The sequence below is a fragment of the Phalacrocorax aristotelis genome, chromosome 15, assembly GCF_949628215.1.
Source record: "Phalacrocorax aristotelis chromosome 15, bGulAri2.1, whole genome shotgun sequence".
NCBI classification, from domain to species: domain Eukaryota; kingdom Metazoa; phylum Chordata; class Aves; order Suliformes; family Phalacrocoracidae; genus Phalacrocorax; species Phalacrocorax aristotelis.
Window position 1 is genome coordinate 1,498,557 of NC_134290.1, and position 12,517 is coordinate 1,511,073.

Here is a 12,517-nt window from a genome sequence, read left to right on the forward strand (position 1 = left end):
GTCGCCTCCTTAAAGTGAGCCAAGACCCCAGTTTGAGGCCGGCTGTCCCCTGCACAAGCACTGCACCTCATTCTTCATGCCTCGCATGCTAACTGCTTCAGATAGCATTACAGCGGGGAAAACGACACTTTGAGGTCCACTGCTAATCCTGCACAAGACTTACCGAAAGGGATCCTTGGGAGCGAAGTAAGCTGGGGCAGACAAGTAACTTCCCATCTTCAACACTGGATAAACCGGCTCAGCCACAAACTTGTCCAACTGCCTCTGAACAGCTCTGTTCTGCCAACATGGCAGCAGCTAGTGCTCATTTAATCTTGCGCTGATTCAGATACTTCACCTCTCTTTGAAGCTGCCCAAGAAATGCCAGGTCTCTCGGCTGCTCAATCCTTCTCAGATTTTTCCTGGCTCCCATGGTTATAACCATCTTCTCCTGCACTCAGCAGCAGCGGCACCCTTGGGAAGGATAGAATAACTGCTAACCGGGCTAGTTGGACATGCTTCTGCAATAGTTCTTGCGAGCTCTGCTGCCTGCTAACTATTGTCAAGTTTTCCCTTCTCTGGTTCCACCCAAGGGTGGGAGGGGAGGAGGAGCCATTGCAGGAGGACAGCGTGTGGCTGCGGAGGCTGAATAAGCTCTACTCCTTCCCAAAGGGTGGAGCTTTGATCCAAAGAGGGGCTGTGTTCGTAAGTGCTGAAAGATAGCAGCTTTTGCCAAATAAGAGCCAAGTGCATAAACGTGAAACTACTCTTCACAGCAGTGGCATCTCCTGACGGGGAAGTCAAGGAAGGCAGCCTGACGAACATAACCAGCCACATCTCCAAACACATCAGGTTAATGTTTACTACATACCTCCCTAAACCCCTCACAGTGAGCAGGGTTACACTACTTTCACAGGACCTACAATCTGTTCGCCCTCTTGCAGGAGGCAACTCAGTGTGCTTCATCCAAGGAAAAATAACTTTCTTTCCAACACTGTTTTAACAGATCATTGCAATCATTTAAACTAATCTTTATCTCCTGAATGGAAGCCGAGAGGTATAAATCAGCACAGATGAGTACTCTCTCCTCCTTGCAGCACATGTAGTTATCTTTTTGCTTGCTCTGAAGCCAAGCATGATCTCTAGTGGCCTAATCAGCTCAAGCTGTTTGTAAGACACTCAGAAATGCAACAAACATATGTTGCTGCACCAAGCCCTCCTATTTCTGTACAGTCAGCAAAGCCTGGCATGCCTGAACACAGCCTGAAAAATCATGCTATGTTCCAGAGGCAAGAGTACTCAAATGTGCTTTTACTGGAGATGCTCCTCTCAGATGGCATATTGTTCAAGGGACGCTTGAGGCTGGGATGAGGCAGTCTTGGCTGCAGATTTGACAGCTGATGCTTGCTGTTGAAGTAAGCAGAAAGCCAGGCAGCCTTTTGGGTTGTTTTTTCTTGTAGGTTTTTCTTGTTTTGGTTGTTTAGTTTTGAGGTGGTGGGGGTTGTTTTTGGTTTGTTTTTTTTTAAAAAAACTTTTAATAAGGAGTCGCCTTTCGGGAGGGGGTGGGAAAATCATCATTTTCACCCATTCAGCACCGTTTCTAAGCATGGGTGTAAAACTGCAGCAAAGCCCAGTGCTGCAGAGCCCGATGTGGTCGTCAATTCCGGCACGGGTCTAATTCCTTCTGACATTTCACACAGCTCTATTGGAAGCAGCAACACGGTGAGTCTGTGTCTAGGAATGCACTCTGGTCTCCCACATTCTCTATATGTTGCGTGCTGAAAACGGGCCAGCGCTCAGAACCCCAGGCTTCCCTGGCTACCAGCACCACCCCACAGCACACCCACCCCTCCGGTGCATCGCTGAGCCCCTCCCCTGCCCGGTATCACCTACAGACAAAAGCTTTTCCCCACAATTCGGCTGCCATGGGCTGAACTCCCTCCAAGGGGGATTCCACGTGACCTCATAAATCCCAACTCTTTAGACAAAACCTTTGAAGATTTGATTCACAGATGTGATAAGCAGCCAGCTAGTCTGTGAATGAAGCCAGCAGATAAAGCCGAACTTCAAAGTAACGAAAACCACCCAGACAGCTAAGCAACTGGGAAGGGATTTTGTTTGACTTCCTTAAAGCCAAAGGACACAGAGTGAAACGTCTATTTAAACAGGAAACATCTTATCAAAATGATTTTACTTTTGCAGCAAGCCCTAGCAGCAGCCAGTAAATTACTTTTTCTTACACAGAATTCTCCTTACTTCTTGCCTTTTTTTTTTTTTTTTTGGGTCTCTATGACCTATTTGAGAACACAATAGCTCTGATAAAAGGGCTCTGGAAAAGGTGTTAATGCGTTCTAGATCTGAATTCCTGCCAGAATGACTATACTTCAAAAATGCTGATAAACAGGTGTGTGCGGGGGGGGGGGGGGGGGGGGGGGGGAGGGAGGGAGCGACAGACAGGACAAACTACCTTCTCTATGTAATTTTTATTGGTACCATCTCTGAGGGCCAAAATACACTGAAGCAAATTTCTTTTTCACCAGCTGAAGTCAGATATCAGCATCTTCTCTCTTGCAAAAAAGCTGACAGCATTTCCACCACAAACATGTGGCCATCACAAGGAGTTGCTTTCCTTACTATGGTTTAGAATTGTACAGTCATTTTTGCCAGAAAAAAGACTGAAAAATATAACTAGCAAATAAAAAAAGAACAAATGTAAAACCTTGACAATGACTTAACATTAAATATATTGCAAATTGTTGCAGCCGTTACGGCTTTATCCCCACAGAAATGCACCACATAGCTATTGTGATATTCAAGTGACTAATATCTTAAAACAGCTGGGGTTAGTCTGCACATCTAGACACCCTCTCTACCACACAGTTCATGCTGTCCAATAGCATGCCTACAGACATATGCATTGCTCAGCATATCTACCAGCCCTAAGATACACAAATTTATCCTGGCACAGACAGGCACTTTGGTATGTGTGGGACTGGTATAAACTGGGAAAGAGGCATCTGCTTGATGCCTGAAGAGGCTGCAGCAAGTCTTTGTTTCACCATGGGCACAGTTTGGAGGCATTCCAGATGGTTCAGTACAATCCCAACACCTCATTGTATTTCCGAGGCACCTACACATAGCACACGCTTTGCTGCTGTTGAAAGACCGAGTCAGCTTCTGGCATCGGCTACTAAAACTAATACTATTTTGATACACGCATACCTCTGAGTGAAAGCTCTTGCACACAGCTCTTGAGTAAACTAAAACGAACAGTGAAGTGAAGCTCATCTCCATCACTGGATCTTACTTCTAAGCAGCAGGACTTCAGACAAACACAGGGATGCCTTCTCGGTACCCAGCATCACTAAGGACAACATTAGGACAGAGATAGAATTATCTCCACCATCTTGCCTAAAGGCTGCAGACCTCCTGAGTATGTGTAGGCTGAGAAGCAACCCAAAGAAACTAAACCTATTGGAACTTTATAGATTATATATGGTTTTGGAAGCAGTGACTTCCAATCTGTAAATGCAGCCCATATGGCAATAAGACCAGCACTTAACACCGCTGCATCCTCACTTGCTAACTTGCTGCTTTTGTCTGTGCAGAGTGCTAAACTCCTCAGGGAAGGATTCGGTCTCACTCATGTGGAAAGCCTACCACGTACTAGGCTGTGTGAGTAAATTCTAATTACCCTGATATAATAATGTTCCGATAGCAATGCCCTAAAGGACAAGCTGTGCAAGACAACTAAAAAAAAGTTTGGACTGGAATGCCCAACTTCCCCTTAAAGGGTTGTCATCATGATAGATTCCCCTGAGGAATGTGGCAACTTCCACCTGCAAAGTGCTTCATTGTTCCTCTGGATTTTTAAGCTCTTAAACAGTTGTGGTGATCTGTGTACAAACAGGCACTTTGCAACTAGTTCTGCCTAAATGTGATAGTGAGCAGGCGAATTTCAACGCCGATTGAAACACCAAAGACATTCTGAGGAGCCAGCAGGATTAGTGAAGAACTCTCACCTCCTATCATTAGCTTTCTCTGTCAGAAACTTAAGACAGGGAAGAGGAGGAGATACTTGTCTTCCTGCTTCTACCATAATTCAACTGCCTTTTCTTACTACTGAACCTTCCCCTGCTCTCAAACTTTGCTGCTCACTGTGTTCACAGCTGAAAGCTAAAGGAAGACTCAAAGCCTCAAACATCCCCACATTTCAAATTCATCTTAATATACACCTTCGCTGACATCCTTATTTGTCAACTTTTGTACATTTCAGCTTCATATCCTGTTGCCGTAGCTCTATTTGTCCTGCTGTCTGTGGGGAGGAAGCAGCTTTTGGAAAATGAAGGCCTGTGCCAAACAGTTTGAACTAACAGAAGGGATCCAAAGTCTAGAAAATACAGTCTATGAGAAAAAGCTAGGTCCAGGGCTTATTCAGTCTAGAATAGACTGATGCGAGACACGATTGCTACTTCGCAAACAGGAAAGGCTTACCTGAGTAACAGAAGGGAGGGAGGAAAGAGAGTTTGTTTTCCATGCCCATTGTGAACTTGATTAGAAGAAACTGATTTAAATTGCAACGAGGGGGATTTCTGAGGGTAGTACACAGAAGCTTCTAACCCTAAGGATAATTAAGCGCTAGCAGACATAGTCTGGGGGATCAAAAACCTGCAGTGATGGGAGGCGGTTAGGTGACCAGTTTCTTGATCATTCCAAAGCCACAGAAATTACTTGCTTCAAATGTAAGTAGAAATTTAGTAGATATGCTAAGAACTACAGAACACAGATTTGGAAGATACCCTCAGAAGTCATCTAGTTTATCCTGCAACTGCCAAAACTATATTCATTCTTAATATAAGGTTGCATGGCTTGCCTTCACCAGCCCCCATACGAAAAAGAATCAATGATTCACTGAGTTTTGCTGAGCAGAAAGTATTTCTATAGCACACAAAATATGCTCTTCAGTATAGATGAATCAAATTTTTGTAAGAAAATCAAATTAGTAGAGTTGGCAAATTAATAGTGGTTCTATTTATGCTCCGTAGCCTGGAGCTTTGGCCATCCCCTTGACGCACAGACAGCTAATCCAGTTGTTTTCCAACCATGGACAATTGTCATGCTGCAGAGAGCGCACAACAGGCAGGCTACGAGGGATTCTGGGAAGAATCTACTTTTAACCTTGTTCCACTACTGAGAAACAGTCAGAAGGAGAATTTGTTTCAAATTCACTTCAGAATACCAGCAGGAGACAGAGCCAGGAGTTCTTCTGCACTCTGCCAAAACTGTTCCATCTTTTCAAAGTATTCATTTAGAGAAAACAGCCGTCTGGCGGTTACAACACTCCTTGTGTTTTAGTTTCTAGTTCCAATAAAGGTTAACAGAAATTGAAATGGAGTGACACATTCAAGAGAGTGCAAGCAGCTGAACCCTAAAGAATCCGTCAGGTGAACTGATTTAACTCTAAGTAATAACACAATTTTTATTGTAATGTAAACAAATTTTATTACTTTAGATTTATTTTTTACAAGCATGAACAGTTTCTTAATGATTTCAAGACTATTTAATTTTAGCCAATATCTTTTACTGAAAAGTCATAGAATCATTAAGATTGGAAAAGACCTCTAAGATCATCAGGTCCAACCACCAACCTAACACCCCCAGGCCTCCTAAACCATGTCCCCAAGTGCCATGTCTACACAGTGTTTGTACCCCCCCCAGGGATGGTGACTCCCCCACCTCTCTGGGCAGCCTGGTCCAAGGCCTGGCCACTCTTGCAGTAAAGACATTGTTCTAATATCCAATCTAAACCTCCCCTGATGCAGCTTGGGGCCGTTTCCTCTCGTCCCATCACTGGTGACTTGGGAGCAGAGACCAACCCCCCCCTCACTCCAGCCCCTCTCAGGCAGCTGCAGAGAGCGAGAAGGGCTCCCCTCAGCCCCCTCTTCTCCAGGCTAAACCCCCCCAGCTCCCTCAGCCGCCCCCCAGCACACTTGTGCTCCAGACCCTGCCCCAGCTCCGCTGCCCTTCTCTGGACACGCTCCAGCCCCTCCAGGGCCTTCTTGTCCCGAGGGGCCCAAACCTGAGCCCAGCACTCGAGGTGGGGCCTCCCCAGAACCCAGTACAAAGTGACAGTCAACTTACTGCTTACAACTACTTAAATATAACAACATAATCCCTGATCAGTACAAAAAATTTAATTATATTTAGTCAGTGTAGGGTTAAACCACGACAGTCAGATATCAAAAGCTTACACTTTTTAGTCACACAGTTAATATTAACTTAGCATCAAACAATTTAATAATATAATTAAAAAAAATAATAGCCAGGAGAATTTTTCCTTAAGTCAAGCTGCATTGCAGATGCATAAAGATCTGGTGTATTAAGCAAAAATATTCGTCCAAACTGAATTAATAGTTTCTGGTCACCATAATCTCCACTGGTTTAGATTTACTAATGAAAACTTTTGGATTCATACAAAAATTCCCTGCTTTACTTTCCTCTTCCAGAAGGAGGAAGATGAGCTTTCCTGCTCTTCAAACTCCTGAGTTTTCAGCTTTTAATTACCTGGGTTTGGTATAAATTAAAGAGTATAATTTTAAATCTGTTTCTGTAAAATCATCAGTAATCCATCATCATCAGTAACTTGAAGATACGCTGTGAACAGTTTTTCTCTAATGAGGTGGGTTTGGCTTTTGTTTGAGATTTCTGCAGCAAGCTTGTGTTGCTTGGCTACTGAAATTAGATTTATTTTATAGACCATAGTAATATACATCCTCTGTTATTTCACGGTTAGGAAGGAACTGAACCTCAGCTGTCTTCCTTCCTAAAAAGTTCTTAAGCACCCCGCTACAGTAGGAATTCCTACCATCATTTCCAATATTTTTCTTCATATGGGTCCAAAAGCATTTTCCACTTGGATGCATTCAAAAGGCTTGATCTGCATTCATGGTTTTCAAATAGTCAAAACTGGATTTTTAACAAATACTGTGTCCTTAAGATTAAGCCATGCTGCTATATCTGGGTCTTCTCATCCCATCCTACTCCAATTCAAATATGCAATATCTCTACAGAAAGAGGGAATTGTCTTTAATTTCATTTGTATCGAGGGGGGGCAGGGGGACCAACAAACCAACAAAATAAATACAAAACACCAAAAATGGCCATCAAAATACCAGGTATCAATACGTTATTCAAAGGTATAATTCAAGGCAGTATCTTCTCTTTTGTAATATGTAAAGAAAGTTGGACTGAAAGCAATAAGAACAGCATGCCCTAGGTCAGAAAAACCCTCTTCCAATAAGCCCCTTAGGTAAAAGCAATCCAGACCTAGGAAAGATACCTTGCTGCTTCTCTCTTTCCCTTTCTTGGTGTAGTGTTTGAAGTGGTGTGCAATATAAGTTCCAAATCCAGTGGAACTGTGTATCAGCGAAAAACAACGACCTTTGAAAGTATATGCTACCTCAACAGAATTCCAAGGCACAGAAGTACATTCGGAGTTAATTCACAACAGACATCGTGACAGAAACATCTAAGAAACTTCCTCAGCCAGATCCAACCATTCAGATTCAAGCCTAAGGACCAGCTGGCCAAAGAATGGCTTAAAATATCCAAGATACACAAACAGGGATTCGCTCGCCCCTCCAGCCACACCAGAGAACATACAGGTTTCAGAGACAAAGCTCCTGCACATGCAGTTTGAGGAAGGAGGGAAGTGACAGAAAGCTTAAATCCTCAGAGACACGCCTGTACGTCAGCTACTGCCGGTGCCAAGCCTGATCAGCAGCCCAGCCTGACCAAGGACAAACAGAGCTAACGAGCCTGGAACAGTGCCAACCAGCATTACAGAAATTATGTGCCAGGCCAGGGAGTCAGCTAATCCACAGGAAGACTGTTTAAAAAAAAAAAACAACCAACACTCCCCAAGAGGTGCCGGAACTCACAGCTACCAGCTGCCAAAGGCTCCTACCGTTAGACACTTTTGAAAGTTTGGCTTTGGGATATTAAGCACAAGACGGCGGCTCAGCACGGCTGAGGGAGAACAGAAGAAGGGGGAACAGCATGCAAACCGGGAATTTGTTTTCCATGTACAGCCCTACCCTGGAACAAGGAAAAAGGGAAGGGCAGCTTCTTTTACTGCAGGTTCCAGTTGTTCAGTCAGCACGGCAGCTTAGCTGGGTGCTCGAGCTAGCCAAAAGCACAGCGCACAAGACAAGCGCGCTGGCAAATGCGGAAAGTTACTATACATCTCAGGAGAAAAGCTAGCACCTTCACTTGTATAAAGCTAACAAAAAAAAACCCACCAAACTTCCACTTTACAATATAAACTATGACCTCACATCCTCTGAAGGTGTCCTAAGGGCAGGATTTGCCTCCAGCTCATGTTACCCACCTCAACAGCCCCAGTAGCAAGAATCACCAAGACATTTGCAAATCAAGACCCACAACAGAAATATATTCAAAGGCAAGACAGACTCACTAGCACACACAACTGGGTTTGGCTACTGGCAGAACCTAGGGAAGCTCAACAACAGGATACTAGTTCTTTAGGCAGAAGAGAAAACCAGGGTTAAGAGAAGCTGACTCAACATAGCTAAACATGAATACTTAAACTAATAGAAACCCAAAAGACTGGGATCTGCAGTGATATAAAGCTGTAACTGTGATCACCAACAAGTCATTCTAACTTAACAGCATTTTCCAAGCCAACAGAGCTAGCATTGCTTTGGCAGCATGTTCTTAGGGGTTTTTTTGTGTGTTTGTTTGGGTTTTTTTTTCTTTTAATACACCAATACCATAATTCTCACTTCAACAAAATTCGGGTATTTTTTTGGATTTTTTTTTTTTTAAACCAGGACAGTACCTGCTTATCTTGGCACAGCAAACACTCCTTCAAAGCCACACTTTGGCTTCCTTTTCCCCTCATTTGCTTCAGTGGTGTCCAAAGCATTAGCCTCTCCAGATTCAAGCCAACTCAGAAGCCAACAGAAGCTGCAGGTACTCAACCCCTCTCAAAAATATAGGCCCCTTCAGAAATGTGATTCTGGAGCACGAAAACTGGACCAAGTATTTATGAAACATCGACAAGAGGCGTTGCTCCTACTGCCAGGAAGGAAAGCATATCAGAGATGCCTTTTAGTCCTTGCCAATAGCAACATTATCTGACAGATTTCATAAGTTTATGCATCTTAATAGTCTGAAAAGGAGATTAAGTTCAAGGCAAGATTTCCCCCATAACAGCAGTTTTCCCCGACACCCTGATATCTCCCTTGTACCTACCACGTATGGAAAAAGCAACAGGCTATCCAAATTGCCTGGGCACTACTTTGGAATGCAGCTGAAGACAAATACGCAACCCATGGCTTCTGCCACCACCAGTAAGTCAGAGCTTTCGTTTGTCCTTTATCTGTATTCCCGTATGCGTGTGCGTCAGCATGGCAACGCTTTGCCAGGCAGCGTCAGACTGCTGCCGGGACCGAAAGTCAATTCCAAAGTGCTACTGCAAGCACAGAAGTACGGCCGCAAGCAAGAGTATGCAATTGCTCTGCAAGAGGCTCTGGAACAGGTCAGGCACAGAGCTGACAGCGAGAACTCCCTGTTAATATTGGTACTTATCCACCAGGTTCCGAGTCAGCTGAACAACACAAAGAGAGTTTAACAGGCTAAAGTTTTACCTACCGGAAACAGGAAACATGCCAAGCTTCATTTACAGTCTTGTAGAGGCACTGACCAGCAGCAATGCTGTCCCCGCATCCTAGACATCTCCAGACTTCCTCACCTGTATGCAGGAATAAAGTGACATACAGCAACCATTTTACCTCAGAGAGCACAAGGATTGCTGCACCCCTGATAAAGAACAACCTTCAATTAAATAACTGATGCAAAAGCCTTCATACAGAAAGTTAAGCCAATACCAGGCAGGCTGTAACCCCAGGGAGTGGAGCTCCCAAATCGAACTCTGATATCTTATATACTCTTTTTTTTTGTCTCCCAACATAACATCCCTATCTGCTCCTTCATGTTCTGCAGAAGAAAGGAAGGCAGACTGGTCTAGCGTAACAATTCCCACAGAGAACCAAGCGAGGCCAGGAAGCCATGATACTATTTCCCCTACGCCACTGACTCAGCACATAACATTTGCACTCATTTGTATAATTAACTGGATTTCCCAGAGCTGAAAAAAAAGAAAGGCAAACTTTATTCAGTAGAGAACAACTTGACTACGAGGAAGGAATTACACACTTGAATGATTATTCCCGTAGAGACTGTACAGCCAACACCAGGCTACTGTCAGACTTAGGAAGAGGGGCTGCTGCTACTGGCCTGTTGTCCCTTCAAAAAATAGTTGTAATATTCTCTGTTACAACTGCCATAAAGCCCCAGAGAGAGCTAGTTATTTAGATGCATGCAAGCTAGGAAATACAGCAAGAAAACTTGTGCACAAAGAGCATTTGGCACACAGGTAAATGCTATCCAAAACCCAAACAGCTTTACAGGCATATTAAAGTAGGAGTCAAGGACCTGGATCAGCACAGGATGGTGCAAGGGGCATTTCATAGCTGGGCAGATCTCAAACCTGTTTCCTCCTGTTACCAAAAGTTTACTCGCAGTAAGATTGCATAAGGAAAGAAGTGTTTTTAGAGACGGAAAACCATGAACCACGGACTTCCATTTTCCAAAGAACGTTATAACTTGGTAATTGCTCAGGCAAGTTGATACCAAGATCAAGTTCCTTGAAGCTACACAAAACAGAAGCCATCAGCCTTTATGCGCTTCTACCCCACTGTGGAGGTCAGTGACAGTGTTAAAAAATAACCAAGGTGAAAATCTCCTTGTATGTTTTACACAAAAAGCTATTTCAGAGAAAAAACTTGTTGCTCAAGCACAAGCAAGCACCAACCTCACCAGCAGAGCAGATCGGCAGTACCTATAAAGGTCTCCGTGCGGACTATAGCACTAGGCACCTTGATTCAAACGCGATGTTTGGTGTAAGTTGCTACTTCAGTTCCCAACTAAGCATCAGCTCCACGCCTGGGAGCGTGTCCATGCCCTCCTGCTATCTCTGGGACACCGAGAACCGCACCTGGCCTCAGATCTGCACAACAGAGCAAGGGTAGGGAGAAACTTAGAAAAACCCGGCACTACACGTATTCTTCCTTGAAGCAAATTGCTTTTCAGCACACTAAACAGGCTTGGAAATAAAAGGCAAAGCCATGTGTGCCCGTGCCTCGGTGCACGGGCAGGCGATGCCGCCCTTCCCAAGCCGCGCAAGCCCTGGAAGCCAGCTGAACCTGTGGGATTGCCGCCGCGCTGCAGGCCAGGGCACCCTGCACCCCAGCCGTGCTGCTGCTCCATCTCCGCCCGCTCAGCGCCACGAGCACAAGGCGCAAATGTGAACGCAGACAGCGGATCCTACTTGAAGGAATTTGGAGACTAATGACTACACCACAGCTGACTAAAAGCAGCAGATACTCCTCCACAACGACCAAACAGACCTTTACCCACCAGCTTCTGAACTCCAGGTAGCGGCTGCCTTACTTCCAGCTGAAGTGCTACAGTGTTTAACTGTACCCAGAAAGGCTGATCAGCTCACAAACAGAAGTGAATAGAAGCGCGTAGTCCTATATTCCAGAAGAAGTGACGGAAGTGAATGGAAAAATAAAAAAAACCCAGAGCAGGAAATCGCGTGAAGGAAAAGCAAACGGCCGTGATCAATAAACCAGGTCTGTCAAGTCCCCCAGGGCAGGCGGGATGTTACAGAAGCGGCCAGCGAGGAAAAGCAGCGGCTCCCCGGCAGCAGCGGCTCCCCGGCAGCAGCAGCGGGAGCCCCGGCGGGCACCGGGCAGCCCCCGGGCCGGGAGGGCGGCGAGCCTCGGCGGGGGGAAGCAGGACCTCGCTCAAGGCGGGACAGGGCGGCCGGTTCCCGCCGAAAGATCCTACGCCCGGCAGCGGGGCGATCCGAGGGAGGCAGCCCCGCTGCGCACCGCCGGCGGGGCCGGCTGCACCGAGCCAGGGCAGCCCCCCGCCGGAGCCCGGACCTCGCGGGTGGCCACAAACCGGCGGGGGCGGCCCGCCGGCCCCACCGGCCGGCTCCCCGCGACGCGGGCTAACATGAGCAGAGGCGCGGGTTCCGCAGCCAGCGGGGTGGCGGCCCCGCGGCCCAGGCCTGCCCCGAGCGCCGCACCTGCCGTTCCGCCGCCGGGCTGCCGCCCGCGGAACGGCCGCCCGGAGAGCCGCGGCCTCGCGTAGGCGCGCCCGCCCGCCTGGCGGGGAGGGCGGCGGCGGCGGCGGCCCCCGGAGGCCCAGCCCGTCCCGGTCCCGTCCCCTCACCTGGCGGCCCCTCCATCCCGCGCCACCGCCGCGGGGCTCGCCCGCGCCTGACGTCAACCTCTACGGAGCGCACGGGAGGTCACTCTGCACCTCGCCCGGCAGCGCGCTGCCGCGCGGGCGCGCCCCCCACCCCTCTTCCCCTCTCCGCTATCTCGGCGCCATGCCCCGCCCCGAGGGCAACTTATCGCCCCACCCTTTTCCTTGCCGCAGG

The 12,517-nt window shown here is 46.8% G+C and overlaps 1 protein-coding gene across 2 annotated transcripts in view; it reads right to left on the reverse strand.

The window, feature by feature from the left end:
* Positions 1 to 12,478, reverse strand: part of LIMK2 (LIM domain kinase 2) — a 34,631-nt gene extending 22,153 nt beyond the window's left edge. The window contains exons 1-2 of one of the 2 annotated variants that reach the window (XM_075110403.1): positions 12,307 to 12,478; positions 9,655 to 9,754 (exon numbers count right to left, since the gene is read on the reverse strand). In XM_075110403.1, the coding sequence (XP_074966504.1) occupies positions 9,655 to 9,754; positions 12,307 to 12,322 (116 nt within the window). In that variant the 5' untranslated portion in view covers positions 12,323 to 12,478. Of the gene's footprint in view, positions 1 to 163; positions 561 to 9,654; positions 9,755 to 12,306 lie in introns of those variants that run through there. The other variant, XM_075110404.1, reaches the window with a different exon arrangement.
* Positions 12,479 to 12,517: the final 39 nt, after the last annotated feature.